The 20,339-nt window shown below is 33.9% G+C and overlaps 2 protein-coding genes across 3 annotated transcripts; both read right to left on the reverse strand.

Annotated features, from left to right (window-relative positions):
* Window positions 1–3,448: 3,448 nt before the first annotated feature.
* LOC130468053 (uncharacterized) lies at window positions 3,449–6,284 on the reverse strand. Its single transcript, XM_056837539.1, has 4 exons — window positions 6,059–6,284; window positions 5,451–5,814; window positions 4,084–4,338; window positions 3,449–3,972 (listed from the first exon to the last, which is right to left on the reverse strand). The coding sequence occupies exons 2-4, from the start codon at window positions 5,794–5,796 to the stop codon at window positions 3,686–3,688; spliced, it is 888 nt and encodes a 295-aa protein (XP_056693517.1). The 5' UTR covers window positions 5,797–5,814; window positions 6,059–6,284; the 3' UTR covers window positions 3,449–3,685.
* A 7,218-nt stretch (window positions 6,285–13,502) lies between these two features.
* LOC110798127 (uncharacterized) lies at window positions 13,503–19,614 on the reverse strand. Of its 2 annotated transcripts, none has more exons than XM_022003276.2 (4): window positions 19,400–19,614; window positions 18,793–19,154; window positions 16,346–16,603; window positions 13,503–14,040 (listed from the first exon to the last, which is right to left on the reverse strand). In XM_022003276.2, exons 2-4 carry the CDS (start codon window positions 19,133–19,135, stop codon window positions 13,778–13,780), a joined length of 864 nt encoding a protein of 287 aa, XP_021858968.1. In that variant the 5' UTR covers window positions 19,136–19,154; window positions 19,400–19,614; the 3' UTR covers window positions 13,503–13,777. The 2 variants fall into 2 exon arrangements, with proteins under 2 accessions (XP_021858968.1, XP_056693518.1); XM_056837540.1 differs by having other exon boundaries at window positions 18,793–19,175.
* Window positions 19,615–20,339: the final 725 nt, after the last annotated feature.

Below are 20,339 nucleotides of genomic sequence, written 5' to 3' on the forward strand. Positions count from 1 at the left end.
TTTGCCTTGAAATCTAAAATTGATCGAAATCGGTGCAAGGGTTCTCATAATTGATTTTATATAATCTTATCTTAGTTGAGGTAAATTTGTCTTCCTTATATTTATCTTTTTTTACTCCATTTAAAGCATAATGATATCTTTCTCTCTAATTTATTTCTAGAGTCATGTTATCAACCAGTTTTTGTCGTGGTTCTGATTTGAATTATGGTTTTTAGTTTTTTTTCTTTGATCTGTTAATTTAGATTCTTTCACGAACAATAATAGTATTATGACACATTTCTTGAAAAAGATAAATTAAAGCTATGGAGTTTATTGACTTTGTTTGCAGGTTTGTTAATTGTTTTCCTACTCTAACCTTTCTAATTATTAAGTGGTATAGAGTATTATTTATGAATTTTGTTCAATTGGTTTCAATATCATGTTCTGCTAAATTTGGAAAATCCATGACAATCGGCATATTTGATGGTGAAGTAGATAATGTGTTTGGACGGGATGGATTAGACAAATTTGATTCTACATAATGGATATACGGTAAGTAACATAAATATAATAATGCTAATGACTCGAAGTGGGTGAAAATTATTAGGTGCACCCAAGGGTATTTTTATGTTCTACGAGATGAGAATGTCATTTGTCTTTAATATTAATAGCAATGACATCATGACGGTCATTAAAAGTCTACATTTCGTTCAAGCATTTCATATAACATTTTATGGACATGATGTAAACAACCATTTTAAGCGTAAAAGTGGAATACACAGAGTGACGTAAAGAAGCTGGATTATAAGCCGAATTTTATGACTTTGAGAACGAAAGAGAACCTCTTTTAAAGATTCCAAGTGCATCTAAATTCTAATGGCAACAACAAGATTTATAGCAGGTGTTAAATATGAGCATTAACTTCTTTTTGTGACCAAAGCGTCAAAGTTTTCATTTACGGTTTTATGGTTTATGATATACGAAGTATTTAGTTTTAATTAGAGACACATGAGATGCTCTATTGGCATAGTTTTTATGTAATCTACGTAGTAGCATGTATGCTTAACTATGTTTTCATCATACTATAAAAAAAAACTATGTTTTCATCAATGGAATATATGAATCTATCTATATAATATACTAAAAGAAAGGAAATCAATGTGGTGATGACATTTGTCACTCATTGATTGGCCTCTCTTTTAATATAAATAATAATTAAGTTAAAAAAAAATTAACCAACAAATATTTCAAAGCCCACTAATTCACGTGGAATATGTTCTGCTTCCAAAAAAAAAAGATCTGAGAATGTGTAATGCATAATTAGCCCATATTTTTCTTAACTAATTTGAGAAAAAGATATGCTAGATTTTTTGAGAATTGAATTATAGGCGGGTACGTGTGTGCAAGCCTCGTACTGCCTCAAAGTCATCTATAACTAAAAAAGGTAAATGGTGTAGGTAGGTGTTAAGTGATCGGGTAATGAGGTTAATGAGGTGACTGTGCGAGTATTAGGTGGGTATTACTATTTAAGTAGAGAGTGGATGAGATAACTTTATGCTTGACATAGGTGGTGAAAAAGAATGAAAATAATTTTATCTACGTACTCTTATTTCTTTTAATTGTTTAATAAGACACCGAATAAGCAATAACAAATTTATCCATCATTAGTTTTAATTTGGAGAATATCTACAAACTCTATTTTTATGATAATTGTCTACCATATTTCATACTTCCTCCGTTTCTGAAAGTTCTTTACGCTTAGGAATATGTGTCCAAAATATGAAAATTTTGACTGTAAATTCTCACTATTATATACATCAAAACTTTACATGTAAGATCTTGTTAGATTGGTCTTGGTATGTGTTTTCACAATATCAACTTTTATATTTTTTCCACATACGAAATTGGATATATTAGTAATTAAATATTGCATTGGAGTTCGTGCAAATAGTAACTGTAAAGAACTTTCTGAAACGGAGGTAGTATAAATTTATATTTAGATTATAAATCGTGCATCGCACGGGTACTATACTAGTGTGAAGACTAATAATGAAGTGTGCGAAAGAAAGGTAAATACAACCACAAAAAATACATAAAAGGAGTTCGTTTCGTTTAAATAAACAATAAAAAAACAAATTTCTTCTTCCTTTAATTAGCCCGTTCATCAAACGGGCCAAAGAGCTAGTTTCTTTAATGGGTGCGCATTATTGAAAAACAATCTCAAATATGAAAAGGAATTTAATGTTAAGACAACTATAACGTTAACCACATAGGCCCCTGTTCAACAGAAAATGCTTTGACGTTGAACGGTAACTTTCATGACAACGTATATCTCAGGTTTCATGGCTAGCTATATACATCCTATGATCTCGGAGCCGTTCTGGAGTATATTGGTAATCAGGACAAGCCCAACTCATGTAAGAGCCATGTTCTATAGCTTGATAAAATGCCCTTTAATTTTTTTTTTCAATAACATTTCTTTGGCACAATAATGGAAAATTGGGCCATGTAAAATAAAATTTTACCAATTTTAGAGTCCTTTTAAAAATAGAGTCGTGTTCTGTATATCACTTTGGACATGTTAAGGGCCTCACATGTTGACAATTAGATGTTTTGTAAAAGGATTTATTTTAATTTTTAGATTTGTTGTACGGAGAAATTCTTGATTGTAAATGTCATATCGCTTTATCTAATTAATTTTTTTTTTTCTTGTAAAAAAAAGTATAGAAATAAAAGACTTTCTCAATTTTACCATGTTTGTTTATTAGGAGAAAATATTGTGAAAAAGTAAATGTGTGAAAAAAATTTAGTGGTAATTAAATCATTTAGTTTTATATAGTTTTCCTTTCAAAATTGATAAAAAACTGTGAAAAAGTAGCGAAATCCTCCATTAAATTATCCAAACAAAGTACAGATAGTGAAAATATTTTACTTTTTGATAATTTTACTCATTAAACAATCAAGCAAGTGTAAGCTAGTCATTTCTTAAATTTTGATTTTTCGCCTATTTCCATAGTTTTGATTTGTTTTTTTACATATTTCTCCACTAATAGAATACCCAAACATAACATTAAAGTGAAAGTGAAAGGGAAAAAAGTTTCTTCTAGATCATTTTTAGAATTGTAATAATAGGTCATCTATAACAAAAACAAGGGCACTAGTATAACTCATATCAACTTCCAATTTAAGTAATAAGCCCCATTTCAATTTAATTGGTAAAATGTATTAAACTTAAGAAATACCTCATTTGTCCCTTATTGTTTACCTCGTGCAAATAAATACCTTATTTTTTTACTAAGTGAAATTGAGATAAGACAAAAGTCATAGACCAAATATATTTCTTTAATTTATGAATAAAATAGACCCTGCTTACATACAAAAAAAAGTATTTTATGTGAGAATAAAATCGTAGTCCCATAAATATTTAAGGCAATGTGACAATCTTTTACAAATAACCTAAAACCACAAATGGAGCAAACAAAAAGAGATGTGGTATTAAAAAAAATCTAGAATAGTTGAAGAAAGCTTGGTGACACAATAAGTGGATTGGGCCCATGGGCTTCAATACGTCACATTTTTATCTTTGGCCCGTTTTAGGAACGGCCTCTTCCAGGTTTCACCAAGACTACCAAGTACCAACAATAGAATCTAGCTAGCTATAATGAGGAAGTAATAGCAAATGTAGCTAAAACAACCAGCAATCTCATCAGCTTTGGTAGATCACACAATCATAAACAAGAAAAGGAACGCAAAATATAACATCACCATCCTTGAGCTGCACCTCCTCGACTGTATTTGTTTCTTCAAGTCGTTTACCACGGAAAAGAAACCTAAAGTCAAAGTCAAAGTCATAATTTAGGCTCGACAATGGATGCAGCGGCTCTAATTTATCCATTATCTGATCCAAACGAGTATTTTTAGTGACTCTGAACAGCCTCTCATAGCCCGATAAACATTTCACTTTCAGAGTTAGAATTATCCTCAAGGAAGAACCTGCATGGATATTGAAAGTAGATAGTGCACTTTCAGATATATATAAAGCAGAATAATCAAGTATACTTTGGCATCCTAATCTGAGTGTAAAAATGATATTTTGGAACTTACTCATTTTGTTAAAACTAAAGCCATCAATGACGTCACCATTTTGCATATTGAGTTCCTTAGCTGTATGATTCTCAGTTAACTTTAATCCACCGTAAACAAAGCTTAGAGAGTCTTTTTCATGACGTAAACTGCTAATAACACATCTACAAAGCTGAGGCAGTAAAGCTGTAGAGAGCCTCACATTATAAAACAAGTCTGTCTCCTTATGCATGCGGATGCATAGAGTTGCATAATTCATAGCACACACAGAAGCACCTTAATAACAATGATAAAAACAATACAAATCAGAGAATATCAAGGAGATGACTTATGAATAATACAGCAATACTTATTTGTCAAAATACCCATGACTTGTTATTTGTCAACTTAAGTACCAATGTTATTTCCCAATAATGAAAACTGTATTAGGAAGAATAGTAACAAGTAATAACTACAAGCAATCCAGTTAAAAACCAGCATACCAGAAGAAAAAAGATATGATTGCTAGACAAAACAAAAGGGTGGGAGAGTAGAACAACATGGTTAATACATAACGTACAGATTTTTTCATCAGTATTTCACTAAGAACAGCATACAATCAATAAGACATATTAATTAATACACCTGATCAAACAACGGGCCGGGCCGGGTACGGGACGGGCCGGGCCAACATTCGGGCCAAAAAGTTGTGGCCAAACCCGCTATTTTCGAGCCTAAAATACTGGGCATTTTCGGGCTGAGTCAAATTTATAACTAAAAAGTCTATTTTTGTGTTTCCCAAACCCCCCAAAGAAATTAAAATTTCGGGCTGGATCTGGCCGGAAAATTCTGCCCAAACCTGCAAACATTTCGGTCGGGCGGGGCTTGTCTTGATCAGGTCTAAGACATAATAAAGCTATGTACAATTGGACCTCCCCAAAATCATACTAGACACAATACACACTTAAATGTTGTTGATTTCCCAAGATCATACTTCAGTCATGGTATATTTTTCTCCAACACTTTGACTTCAAAGTAAAATTAACAGTTATTTTGGAAAGAAACAAGTAAAATTAAATGAACCATCAATTCTATTTGCTAAATTAAATTAACAGCTATTCTCTATCCCCATTCCGTAATCAAATAAGGAAACTAGGTTACCCTTCTTGATCCCCATTCCATATCCAAATAAGGGAAAAGCTCACTCAATCTTTCTTCCCGTTCCTTCCCTTCTCACCAACTTACACTATCATCATCCAAACACCCATTTTCAGTAAAATGAAAATACTGGAACAATTAATTGACTTAATAAAAGATTAAGCACTAGAATTATTGATAAATCATATCAAAATATTTCATTTTCCATTAAGAAAATGGCGAGTACAAAGGGTGAAAAGAATGAAGCAAACCTGGAATAAATGCAAGAATGACGTCATCATGAACCATGCCAAGTTGATGGGGAGTATCCATTTCCCTTAGCTTGGCACTTTTAAACTCAAATCGGGTGGTTTGAAAATCCAAACCCAATTTCTGACAAAACCCGATCATTACCCACCGAAGCGGAATGTCAGTCTCAATCTGGAAGCTAACCGATTCTTCTTCCTCGCCTATCGATTTCGACTTTTTCACCACCTTCACTTTAATTTTCTTGGTTTCTTGCTTTCTTTTTTTGACTATGGAGGAACATTCCCCTATTTCTTCATCCTCGATAACATCAATCGGCACCTTAGGGTCATGGTTATGTCGCCGTTCCATGGTTGTTCAAAAAAGTTCCTAAAAATTCATTGGCAAGAACATGTATAATCAACAAAAAATAACATTTAAAATCATTTAAAATGCAGATTCTGAATTGGTATTATAGATTATTCAAACAAAAACATGAAAATCTAACTCAATTACGGATTAATTAAACTTTATCAAGAAAAAAAATCATTCAACATGCAGAGCTCACACATAATTACAGATCATACATGTAATCTTGTCAATTAACAATTTAAGAGAGAAGAAAGGATTTTACCTGTGGAATTATACTTTCGCCGTTTTCAGAGAGGGAAATTCTTCAGTTTTTTGGAGAGAGGAAGAGGGAGAATGGACTGAAAGAGTCGTTAAAAGAGAGAAAAAGAACAATTGGTTAAGACGAAGACGGTCAGCCTCTGTGGAAGGGGAGTTATGCTGTAGCTAGTTAGGAGCTTAGGATTTTTGAACAAAAACAAAGAAACGCGGGCTTCTCCCTCCAAAATCCTAATTTTGTCGTATGTAAAAAGAAAAAAGAAAAGAAAAGAGGAGAGTCGCGGAGTGGGGGCTCATCGGTCCAAACCCGGAGCTGAACGGACCAGATCAAAGACTGAAAATTTGATAATTCAAGACTCAAAGATCGTTTATGCTTGGATCGGATCGGAAAAATCGGTCCAACCCGAATCGGACCGGTTTGAACCGGTTACAGAACTATTTCTATATATTTATTATTTTTTAAAAAAAATATGGTAAAAAAGAAAAAATATATTTTACAATTCAAACCATATTTTAGCTATCAATTGATTTAGGGCTTTTTTGAAATCTATAATATTTCACAATTCAATATAGCAATTTTTACAACAAATTAAAGGAGAGAATTAAATTTTTAAATAGTTTATATATATTTTATTAAAGAAAAATCAGTTCAGACCAAAATCGGACCGAAAACTGAAAATTGATATTTTTCTACCCGGAGACCGGACTGATTGCCTTCGGTCCGGTCCATTATTTCGGTCCGGACAAATTTTCGCACACCCCTAAAGTCACCCGAAATTCCAATATACTCAAAACTGCACTATTATTTTAAACAACTAACCTTCTTTAATGTTAGACTCTATTTCATAAGTTTGCGTCATGGTATGAGCTTAAAATGCATAAGTCCATACCAGGATCGAAACTCTAAATTAATAAGTTTCTAATTTTTTTCTCGGGTTAATTAATTCAAATTTAACAATATAGACTTATGCATATTAAGCTCACACTGTGATATAAACTTATTTATTTTAAGCTCCTGCCATAGGGCACTGGTGTAACTCATACCATCTTCCACTACAAGAAATTGTACTATTAACGACGGGAAATCCCGTCGCGAAAGGCCAATAATCGTTGATTAACGACGGGATTTCCTGTCGCGAACCCGTCATAAAAGGGGGCCGTCGTTAATAGAAATCCCGTCGTAAATCCATCGTAAACCAGTCATAAAAGACATTTGCGACGGTTATTCCACTACAAGAAAAACACGATTTAGCGACTGTTTTTTTGCGACCACCAAGAAATCAGTCGCAATTTATTTTTTGCGACTGCTAAAATAGACAGTCGCTACTCAGTCGCTGATCTGCGACGGCCTCTTAAACCTGCGACGCCTGTGCAGTTGCTGATCCTTCAAACCTTTAATTTGGTTTATAAAAAGCTTTGCGACTACTTTAAAATTTGTCGTGACTTGTCCTTTAGGAGCCCACTACCACTTTTTAGAAATTTTGTTAATTAAAATTGGATAAAACAAGAAACTCACCCCTAACTTTACCCCACTACCCAACCTAAGTATTTAACCAAAACCCTAAGGTCTCTAGCCCCACTTCCACCATCCCAGCCGTCACCCCCTTCATACTTCCTCTCTTATTTTTTTTATGAGGGATTTATCTCATCCCACTCAATAATAGAGCAAGAACACCAAAATTTAAACTCTTAACATGTTATATCCGATAATCTTTCAATGATTTTGACATTAACCCCACAAGCTTTGCAATTCTTCAGTGATGAAGTACAATTTCTTCAAATGTACAAGAAACTGATGTCGTAAATAAATCGAATCTGGGTCTTCTCTTCTTCTTAGCGGTGTACAACACAATCTAGATCCAATAATGAAGGTCACAAGTCCAGCAAGAGATGATCCGTTTTTCAGATACAAGTAATCAGATCTTCTCCTTGAATTTTCGGATTCAAATATCAGATCTAGTTTTATTTAAGCATTGTTTTAAGTATAAATTGGTTAGTTCTTCAGTAAGGCGATTCTAATTTTGTAAATTCTTATTTTAATATCTATATTTGGTTGTAAATTATATTCGTCGTTCTTTTTATATTTAGATAAGTAGATCTGTAATCACTTCCAAATTTTGTTGTATATGTGTGACGGGATGAATAATACAGAATAATATTCTTAGTTCTTCATAATTTGAGTTATCGTGTTTATGTTGATACGGAAATCTTCTCGAAAATGAAATTAGCAACTAATTTTTTTTTTTTGAAGGTAAATTAGCAACTAATTTTAGTTGTTAATTTCTTTTTTTTTTAATTTTTTGTTTGAAGAATTGCGACTGCCTTTTCAGTAGCAAAAATTTGATGTAGGGTCGCAGACCCATAGTCGCAACGTTGTCGTTAAACCCAGTCGCAAACAAATTGCTACGGCCATTTTAGTCGCAATAATCTTTTTGCGACAAGGCTTTCAGCTACGGACAGCCTGCGACTGTTATTCAGTCGCAAACCCATTATTGCGACTGTTTTACCCCTTTTTGCGACTAAACTAAGCAGTCACAAAAATCCATATTTCTTGTAGTGTTCCCGTCATTGTTTGGTTGTTAGCCCCGTCGCAAAAGGCTTTTGCGACGGGATTTTTGAACCGTCGTAATTAGGTTGTCGTTAAAGATACAAATTCTTGTAGTGTTCTAACTTAAGTAATAACCCCCATTTCAATTTATGTGGTAAAATGTACTCCCTCCGTCCCGGAATACTCGACCCGGTTTGACCGGCACAGAGTTTAAGGGACTTGAATTGACTTATTTAATTTAATAGGTAGTAGTTGATAGTGGGGTATTATTTTAATGTAGTTAGTGGGAAATGTGTAAAGGGTGGGGTTGGGGGAGAGTAGGGGTTGAATTTTTAATTATTTTTTGTATGGATTAAGGGGTAGGTGGGTTAATAGGGGTGGAGTGAGAAATAATATAATATTGTTAGAATATTTCCATTTTTAGAAACAGGTCAAGTATTAAGGGACGGCCCGATAAGGAAAACAGGTCAAGTATTCCGGGACGGAGGGAGTATTGAACTTACGAAATAATTCTTTGATCCCTTATTGTTTGCCCATGCAATATAAATATTTATTAAAAATTGTTTTAAGTGAAATTGATAAAAGACAAAAGTAGTGGACCAAATGTATTTTATGTGAGAATAAAGTCGTAGTCCCATAAACATATAAGACAATGTGACAATTCTCTTTTTTTTTTTAAGGGAAATGTGACAATATTTTAGAGACGAGTAGACGACCTAAAATGGCAAATGGAACAATATAAAAAAAAAAAAATCTAAAATAGTTGAAGAAAGCATGCTGCCACAATAAGTGGATTGAGCAATGCATGAGCCTCATTAGAGCATCTCCAATGCCAAGCTAATTTAACAATTAGATTGTTATGTCTCATAAGATTTCAATTTCAAATTTTAGATAATTTATGCTGCAAATTCTAACAACTAGCTTGTTATTTAAATTGGTTCCACTGTCAATTAATTATTTGGTAACTTTTAAGAGCTAATTATTAAGCAAATTAACTTATTTAAACTAATTTTCTTAGCCAAACTAATTTATTATTTTCACTCGGTAGTACCATTTCTAGATTGAATACCTTGTGCCAAGTTGAGAAGTAACTGTGGAAGTAGAATCCTGTAAAGCCAAATTAAGCCCAACCCAAAACTCCACTACCTGAATCTAATACTACAAATGCGTTTTGATAAAGGAGAACATAAAAAAAAACCTTTGCCCTTATTATGTCATCCTCAATTGCGCAGTCAACAACTCAACTAGAACTGTCAAAATAAGTCATCGGGTTGGGTTTGGGTCGGGTCTCGGGTCATGATCAGGTCGGGTTGTGTCGGGTCACTTTATCACTCGGGTGAAGGTCGAGTTCGGTCGGGTTGATTTTCGGTCAGGTCATGTTGGTTTTTTCCCATTTCAGGTACAAGTCGGGTTCGGGTCGAGTCATGATCGGGTCGGGTTCAATGTCGGGTTTGGGTCTTATATAATCGGGCTTGAATCGGTTAATCTCGGGTTTGGGGTCAAATTCGGATTAGATATTTTTTGGGTCGGTTAAAACTCAGGCCAGATTCACTCTCGGACACGGGTTAAAATCGAGTTAATATCTGATTTAGTCATATTAAAATATTCAAGCGTAAAATATTTACTCTACAGGTCAAGTCATAACAGGTTATGTGGTAAAAATCGGCTTAATGTCATTGTCAGGTATCGAATTGGGTTTGGATCATTATTAAGTCGGGTCAGTTCGGTTATCGGTTATCTTTCGGTCGGGTGTCGGGTTCGGGTCATACAACGCCGGGTTAAAATCGGTTATCGGTTTTTTCGGGTCGGGTACAGGTCGGGTTTCGAATTACCTGTTTTACAAAAATTTTGGGTCATGATCGGTTACGGGTTCGGTCAGTTCAGGTCGGATTTTCGAATCGGGTCAGTTTTTGACGGCTCTAAACTCAACATACACCACTCAAGAAAGAGATATACCCTTATTTGTTTACCTCTTTGTTCATTCTTCCAAGATCAAACTAATACTCCCTCCGTTTCAAAATGTTTGTTACGTTTGGATTTTGGCACGTTTATTAACGTATAATTAAGATTTTTTTTATTTTTAATTTTAAATGTTCTAGATTCCATCATAAATCCGATTCCATCTTTCCAAATTCTGACATTTATTACTCTCTTTGAACATAGTGCAAATCTTTTATTAAAAAAAATATACCTCAATCCACTAATCATTGAGACAACCAATAAGATTATTTTATTATCAAAATGAACCAATAATTAAAAATCACACGGATTGCTAACTTGTCATAATGTGACTTTTGGTTGCATGAGATTTATTGAGTTGAAAAGTTGGACCAATTAGAAATAAAAGTTGGCTCAAAAAATAATGATAGTAACAAGTATATAAATAGAAAGATTCTTTATGTAACAAACATTTTGAAACACTATTAAAGGAATACGTAACAAGCATTTTGAAACGGAGGAAGTAGTAGTTTGAGAATTGAGACATTGGGATATTGACGTTTGCCGCTTCTTTTTACATCTGCTATAATTTTGCAAGCTACTCCCTCCATTTCTAAATGTTGTATCCATATGGAATCAAGTTGGGTTTTTAAGAAAAATAGAATCTTGATTTGTATGGGTATAAGGGTAATGATTGTGTGTAAGTGATTGGAATAAAAGAAGGAGAGAGAAAACAATAAATAATTAGTGTAAATGGGAGATATTTTATTATTATTAATAAAATAAATCAGATTTTCTCACCACAAATTTGTTTACCGGAATTCGAACAACGATCAACAAAAAAAAATCAAAAATATTCGAAAAAATTGAATCTGGAAATTTGAATAAAAATTCAAACCCAGAAATTAAAAAAAAAAAAAAAACAACAACAACAAAAAAATCAACAAAAATTCAACCCATAAATTCGAACAAAAATTCAAACAAAAAAATCAAGAATTCAACCCAGAAATTCAACCTAAAAAATCAACCAAAAAAACCAACAAAATTCAAGAAATCAACCCAAAAAATCAACACATTCGAACCCAAAAAATCAAAAAATCAACCCAAAAATCAACACAAAATTCAACCCAGAAATTCGAACAAAAATTCAAACCCAGAAATTCAAACAAATAAATCAAGAATTCAACCCAGAAATTCAACAAAAAATCAAACATATTCGAACCCAAAAACAACCAAAAATCAACAAATTCGAACCCAAAAAGCAACCAAAAATCAACAAATTCGAACCCAAAAAGCAACCAAAAATCAACCCAAAAAATCAACCCAAAGATCAACAAATTCGAACAAAATCAACCAACAGAAAATCGACATTTGAACCACAAAAATCAACAAAATAAAATAAAAATCAACAATTTTACCATAAATCAAAGATTTTGAAGATTTAGAGATCAAATTCGACCATGAAAACTCTAGATCTAGAATTTTTAAGGTTGAATTTCACCCTCTAAAGCCTTAATATAGAGTTTTTTTTCCAGAGATGGTGGTGGAAACACAAAGGCGGCGGAGGTGTGGTGGTGGTGGTTGCGGCAGAAATCTACAAAAGAGGTTTTAGGAGGAGAGAGACTGAAAAATTTGAGGGAGGAGAGAGATGAAATTAGAAGAGGGAGGGAGGGAGGGAGGGGAGACGCATCAGAAGAAAGAGGGAGGAGAGAGAGTGGAAAATTTGAGGGAGGAGAGAGATTGAAAAATTTGAGGGAGGGGAGACGCATCAGAAGAGGGAGGGAGGAGAGAGCGTGAAAACATGAGGGAGGAGAGAGAGTGAAATCAGAAAAGGGAGGGAGGAGAGAGAGTGAAAGTGATGGGAAGGGAATATTAATTTAATAATGGAGGTTGGAAAATAAATTGATTAAATATTATGGGTGGGAAAATTAGGTGGGAATATGGGTAGAATCTTTAGGTATTTTGGTAATTAGATAGAAATATAAGGGTATTTTAGGATAAAATGTATGTCCAAAAATAGAATAGATTCTAAGTGGATACAACATTGTGAAACGCCCAAAAAGGAAACGGATACAACAAAAAGAAACGGAGGGAGTATTTTATTTTTCCAAAACTGTAATCCAACAGAAAACAGGCAGGATTACTCGATTGTTATAATTTAATTCGCATATATTAGACCGGGTACCCGGTTACGGAAGCAGTTCCCACTGGTACTGGCGTACCGCGTACCGGGACCGGTTCTAGAAAATGTGGACCTGGATCTAACCGGTTCCGGGACCGGGTCCTAAGAATTTGACTGGGTACCCGATCCCGCTCACCCCTACCAGGAAGTAATCAGGAAGTAATCTAATATACATATATATATATATATATATATATATATATATATATATATATATATATATATATATATATATATATATATATATATATATATATTTTTTTTTTTGACAAGTTAATATACATATATAAAGGAAGCATATTTGCTGAAATATTAAAGCGCCACTTAGGATTACTAATGGTTTCGGCCAATGAAAAATAATATTTCTAATTTATTCTTGAATTAAAAAAATCAAGTACCACGTAGATATTTTAATTAATTAATTACTAATATATACAACTCCATCTAAAATCAAACACTGAAATAATTAAAAATAAATCTAAAATAAAATTCATCCAAAATCAAACACTAATCTAAAATAAAATAAATAAAATTCAATTTAAAATCAAAACATTAATCCAATATTAGAGCGCCACGTAGAAAAATCTAATGGTTTCGGCCAATGAAAAATAATATTTCAAAATTAATTTTGAATTAAAAAAGTCGAGTGCCACGTAGATGAATGATTAAGTGACATGTAGATATTTTTTATTAATTAATTATTAATATTACGCATATACAATTTCATCCAAAAACAAACACTCTCATAATATAAAAAAATCTAAAATGAAATTCAATGCAAAATAAAAAAAACTAATCTAATCTAATATATAAAAGTGGTATATACATATGATGTTTATCGTCAAAAAAAAAAGATAACAATTTAATAAAATCCGTGCATCGCACTGGCTAAAATCTAGTAGCAAATGTAGGTAGCCCTTAAACCAGCTAAACAACCAGCAATCTCATCAGCTTTTTACTGCAACTGCTAAAAATCTTACGAGGGAAAATAAAACGATATTTACAAAGCAAAATCATACTTGTATTACTCCGTACATGATTAATCGACCAAACAAACTTTAACACCCTCTAAGACAAAGAATGCTATCAATTTGATCACCATCCTGGAGCTGCACCTCCTCAACTGTTTTTGTAGCTTCAAGTTGTCTGCCATGGAAAAGAAAGCGAATGTTTTTATCGCCCGACAATGGATTCGGCGGCACTAATCTATCCATCATCTGACCCAAACGAGTGTTCTGAGTGACTCTGAACAGCGTCAAATTGCCCGACACACATTTCACTTTGAGAGTAATATGTGGACGAATTATGCTCAAGGAAGAACCTGAATGGAGAGGGAGATTCAATTCAACAAAATGCCAAACTTCTAGATTTGAAAACCAGGAATTATAACCTTTTTTTTTACGGATTTTTCATGAAATACCCCTTAATTTTCACGAAATTCACCAAATGCCCCTCGACTTTCAGAAATTCACCAAATGCCCCTCACAAATGACTTAATACCCCAAATACCCTTACACTTAACGGACGTTAAGTCTCCGTTAGCATGACTTTACTATTTTACCCTTATTTTGCTTTTGGGAGCCTTAACCTTTCCTTAACCTTTCCCTACCACTGCTGACTGCTCCTCTCTTAACTGCATCCTCAACTGCTCCTCTCTCTCCCCGCCTTCTTCCTCATTCATCAACCTTAACTGCATCCAATTTTTCTTTTTCTTTTTTCTTCTATCTTCCCATTTCTTCTCATCTCCCCCGTTTCACTGGAGAACTCCATCGTAAAGCCGGAGTAGGTAAATCATAGCAAAACGTTCACAAATTCTCTATCTCGGAACCACCACAGATCCACCATCACCACCACCGCATTTAAATAGCCGCTCTATCTTCTCAATCTCCCGTGCTGCAACAACGACTCTGATGGAACCGCACACCTCCATAACCAAATAACTAATGCCCAACTCCAAATCTTATTCTTACTCCCGAACCAGCAATCCACTAATCCCATCTGAAACCCATCTTCAATTATTCCTCAAAGCAAACATTTGAAACCCAAACCCAACATCAAACTTCTGGAAAACCCATCTTTAATCCCCCAATTTTCTTCAGAAATTAATTTATGATTCCTGGTGATTCCCGACTGGAGGCTCGGAAATGGGTTTAGCGGTGACAAGAGGAGTGAGGAAGACGGTGTATGGGCCGATCTTACCTATCGACGGTGGCGGATGCGGCGGCTTTGTTGGGTCTTTAGCGTTCACCATTTCCCGGTCTTACCTATTCACAATGGCGAGATGGTGGCTGATCTTACAATTGCTGAATCCCAATGTTCTACTTCTTATTTCACAAATCTGAACAACATTTGAACCAGGTTCATGTAAATTAAGATCTTTCAATCTTTTCAGTAGGGCTCTGTAAATTTTTTTCTTTTTTTTTTGGCTTTTGGTTCCTTGCACAGAGGTAGCTATGGATAAATGGGATTGAATCTACAGCTGGTGATTGTTTGTTTAGTAATTTGGACTAGAAGTTTATTTTTTGTTAGAGAAAGTTGATTCTTGTTTTGGTGATTGTTTTCTCTTCAAAGAGCACCTATTATCTATTTTTCTTAGATTTCGAGGCTCGTTAGAGACTATGTGGTTTGGTGACTGAAAACACCGAGTTTTCAGATTTCTTGAGAACAATTGCCGCAAAAAAATTTAGTTACTTTGATCAAGATCCTAACTCATGGGTCTTTACAGTCTTTTTTTGATATATAATTTGTTGCTTTTATTCCATTAATCGAAGTCACACCAACATTACAGTGATTGGTTTCATAAACCTTCCAGCAGTAAGATTTGCATTGGTGCTATTGAGGATGTATCATAAAGTAGCTTAAACTCTCTTTTAAGATCTATTGTATTTGGTTTGTAATTGAATGATCTGGGTTATTCTGTACATCAATATAAAACACTAATACTCTCTAGTCCCTATATATTATTGGCTAGCTTTCAATCAAGACAAAAAAAAAATGATATAGGTAATTGGGAGAGAAAGAGTTAGAACTTGGGCATAAACCATATAGGCGGAGAAATTTGGGCATAAATAATTGCATCAAAATTTTTCTTTAAAAATATAAGTATTTGGTGAAATATTTTTCAACAAAGGGGTATTTGGTGAAATTAGTATTAAAATAGGGGTATTTGGTGAATTTGAAAGTTGGCTAACGGAGCACTAACGGCGCGTCATTAGTAAGGGTAGTTTGGGTATTATATTAAAGGTGAGGGGCATTTGGTGAATTTCTGAAAGTCGAGGGGCATTTGGTGAATTTCGTGAAAATTGAGGGGTATTTCATGAAAAATCCGTTTTTTTTAATCTTTAACAGTTCCAAATCTGAGTTGTACAGCTCAAGTAAAATACACTACAATACTTTGTTTCTAAATGTTCTTAGCATTTTGAAATTTGAGTCCGTGCAAATAGTAAATCTTTTTAACACATTCTGTCTAGCATCAGAAATATGAACTAAAATCTTGACAAGTCATGAATCAAAGAAGTAGAAAGTGCACTTTCAGACATAAAGCAGAACAATATATTTTAGCATCCTAATCTGAGTGTAAAATGATCTTTTCGAACTAGATTGAAAGAAACCAGAGTCGAACTTACTCATTGTGTTAAAATTGAAGCCATCACTGACGTCACCATCTTCCATATTGAGTTCCTTAGCTGTATGATTCTCATCTAACTTCAATCCTCCGTAAACAAAGCTTAGAGAGCCTTGTTTTTGAGGTCCACTGCTAGGAAAACATCGCATAAGCTGAGGCAGTATAGCTGTAGAGCGTCTCACACTACGAAACATGTCTGTCTCCTTATGCATGCGGATGCATAGAGTTACATAATTCACAGCACTATACCCAGAACCACCTTAATAACAATGATAAAAACAAGACAAAACAGAGAAAATCAAGGAGATGAGTTATGTAAGAGCTGTGAAGATGAAAATACATCAATATGGAGTAGTTATTTGTCAACTAAAGTACCAATGTAATATTATATGAAGTAGTTTTCAACACCATACAATAATTATTACGTAGTAACTTCTTAAGTTGTGGGCATAACCTTAAAAACAGAATTACAGTATATGGAAACGGAAAACTAGTTTTTATCCACCCACTGTTTAGAACACCACAAACGACAAGTATGCAATCACCAAGTTTGTAGAAGTATCAGGTTATCAGCAAATCAGCATTAACTAAAGAACTAACTGAGTGAAAAAAGAAAGTGTATTTGGTATCTAAGTTTGTCATCTACCGAGTTCGGCTGGGGAAACAGCAGATTAAATAATTAGCTTGACTAAAGGATAGCACCCCTATTTTTGAAGTTGTGGGATTTCTCTCTGGCTGTTCAAGAACCTAACTTAAGTTTAAAATTCTTAGCCGTGAGAAAGAGATTGCTAAAACCATGTCGCAGATGAAGCTCTTTTACTAGTGTTTTAACATAGGAGATAAGAAAGCTGGAAGTCTGGAGCGCTACAATAACTACTAGCACTCCCAAAAATGAAAAGTGTATTAGGAAGAATAGTAATAAGTAATAACTGACAAGCAATGGATTGTAGTTAAAAACAGCATACCAGGGAATTGGAAGAAAAAAATAGTGGCAAATAAATGATTTCTAGATAAAAGCAGCAGGAAAACAAAAGGGTGGGAGAGTAGAATAAGGAAAAGCACATAAGTCAACCAAACTTGTGCTTACTTTAGACTTCAGAATGGGTTATATTGTTATAAGGCCAGTTTAGTGTTACTGATGTTGAAAGCATGATTCCTAACAGATTATTTCATCAGTAAGCCGTGAGTGAGAAATCAACATTTAACTGTATTTCACTAAAATAGCATGATTAAGCACAGGATAGCAGCACAACCGATAAGTGAGGTGAAAATTTGCATCCATGATTTGGCTTAGCGATTTTTCAACAAGTCTTTTACAAGACATGATAAAGCTATGTACAATTGTACCTCCCCAAAATCATAATAGACATGATCCACACTGAAATGTTTTTTATTTGCCAAAGATTATAGTTCAGTCATGGTATAATTTACAAGGTATTTCTCCAACATTTTGACTTCAAAGTAAAATTAACAACATTTAGACTAGATTGTGGGGGGCGGGGAGAAAGGAACCAAGTAAAATTAAATGAACTATCAATTCTATTTGCTAATTTGTACATCTATTATAAAATGAAGCAGCATTCCTCTTGAAGCAATTTACATTGTGTTTGACAAGAAATCATGGAGGGCGGAGAGGGGGAAGGATGGAGAAGGTATGTGGAAGGATTTGATTACTTAAAAGAAAAAGGAAAATGGACCTCGGACAAATATGGATCAGTCACACAATCAATCACTCTACCTTCCCTTCTCGATTCACATTCCATATCCAAATAAGGGAAAAGGTCACTCGATCTATCTTCCGATTCCTTCATTCTCGTCAACTTACACTATCCAAACACTTTGTTAGTAAAATGATCATCTTCCTCTATTTAATTTCCTCTCCTCTTTACAATAATTTATGATAGAGTACAAAAAACTATCTTGGGGTTTTAACCATCCGCTTAAGCTTAAGCTTTTGGTTGAGTTGGTCTTTTGGCATGGTATCGGAGCCAGCATGACACAAAAATCACGGCTTTACATCTCATCCACCCATCCTTTCAAAGTAAATATTTAGCGTTGGTATGAGGAGGCCTATGTTGCACCCGCGCTTCAATCCCAAAGGGGTTTCATGTGAGGGGGAGTGATAGAATAAAAAATTAATCTTGGGCTTCAAACCCTTTAAGTTTTTGGTTAAGTTGGTCCTTTGACAATTTAGAAAAGAATATTAATTTAAGGATAATTATGCCCTATCCTTAAATATATCACATAATAAAAATGAAAAACTAAAAAAAATATAGAACTCCACAATTAGGTCCATTTCCAGTATTCTCTAAACTCAAACCCGAAATTAAAACAATTAATTGACTTAATAAAAGATTAAATACTAGAACTATTGATAAATCAAATAAAAATATTTCATTTTCCATTCAGAAAATGGTGAGTACAAAGGGTGAAAAGAATGATGCAAACCTGGAATAAGGGTGGAAAAAATTACATCATCATGAACCATGCCAAGTTGATGGGGAGTATCCGTTTCCCTTAACTTAGCACTGTTAAACTCAAATCGGATGGTTTGAAAATCCAAACCCGATTTCTGACAAAACGCGATCATTACCCACCTAAGCGGAATGTCAGTCTCAATCTGGAAGGTAACCGATTCTTCTTCCTCGCTTATCGAATTGGACTTTTTCACCACCTTCACTCCAATTTTCTTGGTTTCTCGCTTTTCTTTTTTGACTATGGCGAGACATTCCCCTATTTCTTCGTCCTCGCTAATATCAATCGGCACCTTAGGGTCATATCGTCGTTTCATGGTTGTTCAAAAAAAGTTCCTACAGAATTCATTCGGAATTCTTAAACGAGCAAGAACATGTATAATCGACAAAAAAAATAACATTTAAAATCACTTAAAATGCAGATTCTGAATTGTTATTATAGATTATTCAAACAAAAACATGAAAATCTTTGAACTTTAACTTGATAAACAAAATCATTAACATGCAGAGCTAACACATAATTACAGATAATACATGTAATTAAGTCGATCTACAATTTAAGAGAGAAGAAAGGATTTTACCTGTAGAATTTTACTTTCGCCGTTTTCAGAGAGGGGAATTCTTCAGTTTTTTAGAGAGATGAAGAGGGAGGATGGTCAGCATCCAAGGGACAAGAGTTGTTGAAAGAAAGAAAAGGGACAATTGGGGAAGATGGTCAGCATCCAAGGGCAGTTACAGAGTTACTGTACTCGATAATTAGGGTTTTCCGTTCACGACAATTTTTTTGGAGGAAAAAACAAAAACAAAAAACTAAGGGCTGTTCGGCATCATTGTAAGGTTTCTGTTTTCTGTTTTTTAAAAACTGAAAACTGATTTCAGTTTTGGTTTTCTATTTTTTTAAAACCGTTTCAGTTTTAGTATACAGTTAACTAAAACCATATACAAAACTACTACTCTTATGTCATTTCTAATCCCTACCCCTCTTTAAGATTATTATTATCATTATTTATTTATTATCATTATTAATTTATTATTATTTTGTTGTTGTACGTCATATAAATGCAAATTTCTAGGCTATATTTCAACATTGACAACTAAATGCACATTATAACATTGACAATACTAATAATATAATTGATGGGTAATTAATTTAATAACGCCATAACATAATTCAAATAAAAAACCTACAAAAAAGTAACACAACCAAAAAGAAATAGTCAAATACCATGTACTGTTAGTCTCTAAACAGTGACTTCATTGTGAAGTTTGTCTTTCCCACAAACGTTTTGCTAAACGATCTCGAAACTTGCCCATTCGACGAAGTTCATTTTGACTAACACTAGGAGTCACTAATTCTTCAGAGCCATTGGGTATTCCTTCATCTTCAAGTTCTACGTTTTCATCTGCATAATGTCTGAACAAGGGATCTCCATCCTTGCACATTTTTATAAAATTGTGGACAACACAGCATGATAAAATAATATACTTTTGTCTTTTTAAATCATACGGAGGCATGTCTCT

The sequence above is a fragment of the Spinacia oleracea genome, chromosome 2 (assembly GCF_020520425.1).
Source record: "Spinacia oleracea cultivar Varoflay chromosome 2, BTI_SOV_V1, whole genome shotgun sequence".
Taxonomy (NCBI): domain Eukaryota; kingdom Viridiplantae; phylum Streptophyta; class Magnoliopsida; order Caryophyllales; family Amaranthaceae; genus Spinacia; species Spinacia oleracea.

Coding starts and splice junctions, on each gene's coding strand:
- LOC130468053 (XM_056837539.1), bottom strand. CDS start 5,796: ATGGAACGGCGACATAACCATGACCCTAAGGTGCCGATTGATGTTATC. Junction 4,339..5,450: donor CATTCTTGCATTTATTCCAG/GTTTGCTTCATT, acceptor ATTGTTATTAAG/GTGCTTCTGTGTGTGCTATG. Junction 3,973..4,083: donor CTTTAGTTTTAACAAAATGA/GTAAGTTCCAAA, acceptor ATATCCATGCAG/GTTCTTCCTTGAGGATAATT.
- LOC110798127 (XM_022003276.2), bottom strand. CDS start 19,135: ATGAAACGACGATATGACCCTAAGGTGCCGATTGATATTAGCGAGGAC. Junction 16,604..18,792: donor TTTTTCCACCCTTATTCCAG/GTTTGCATCATT, acceptor ATTGTTATTAAG/GTGGTTCTGGGTATAGTGCT. Junction 14,041..16,345: donor CTTCAATTTTAACACAATGA/GTAAGTTCGACT, acceptor CTCTCCATTCAG/GTTCTTCCTTGAGCATAATT.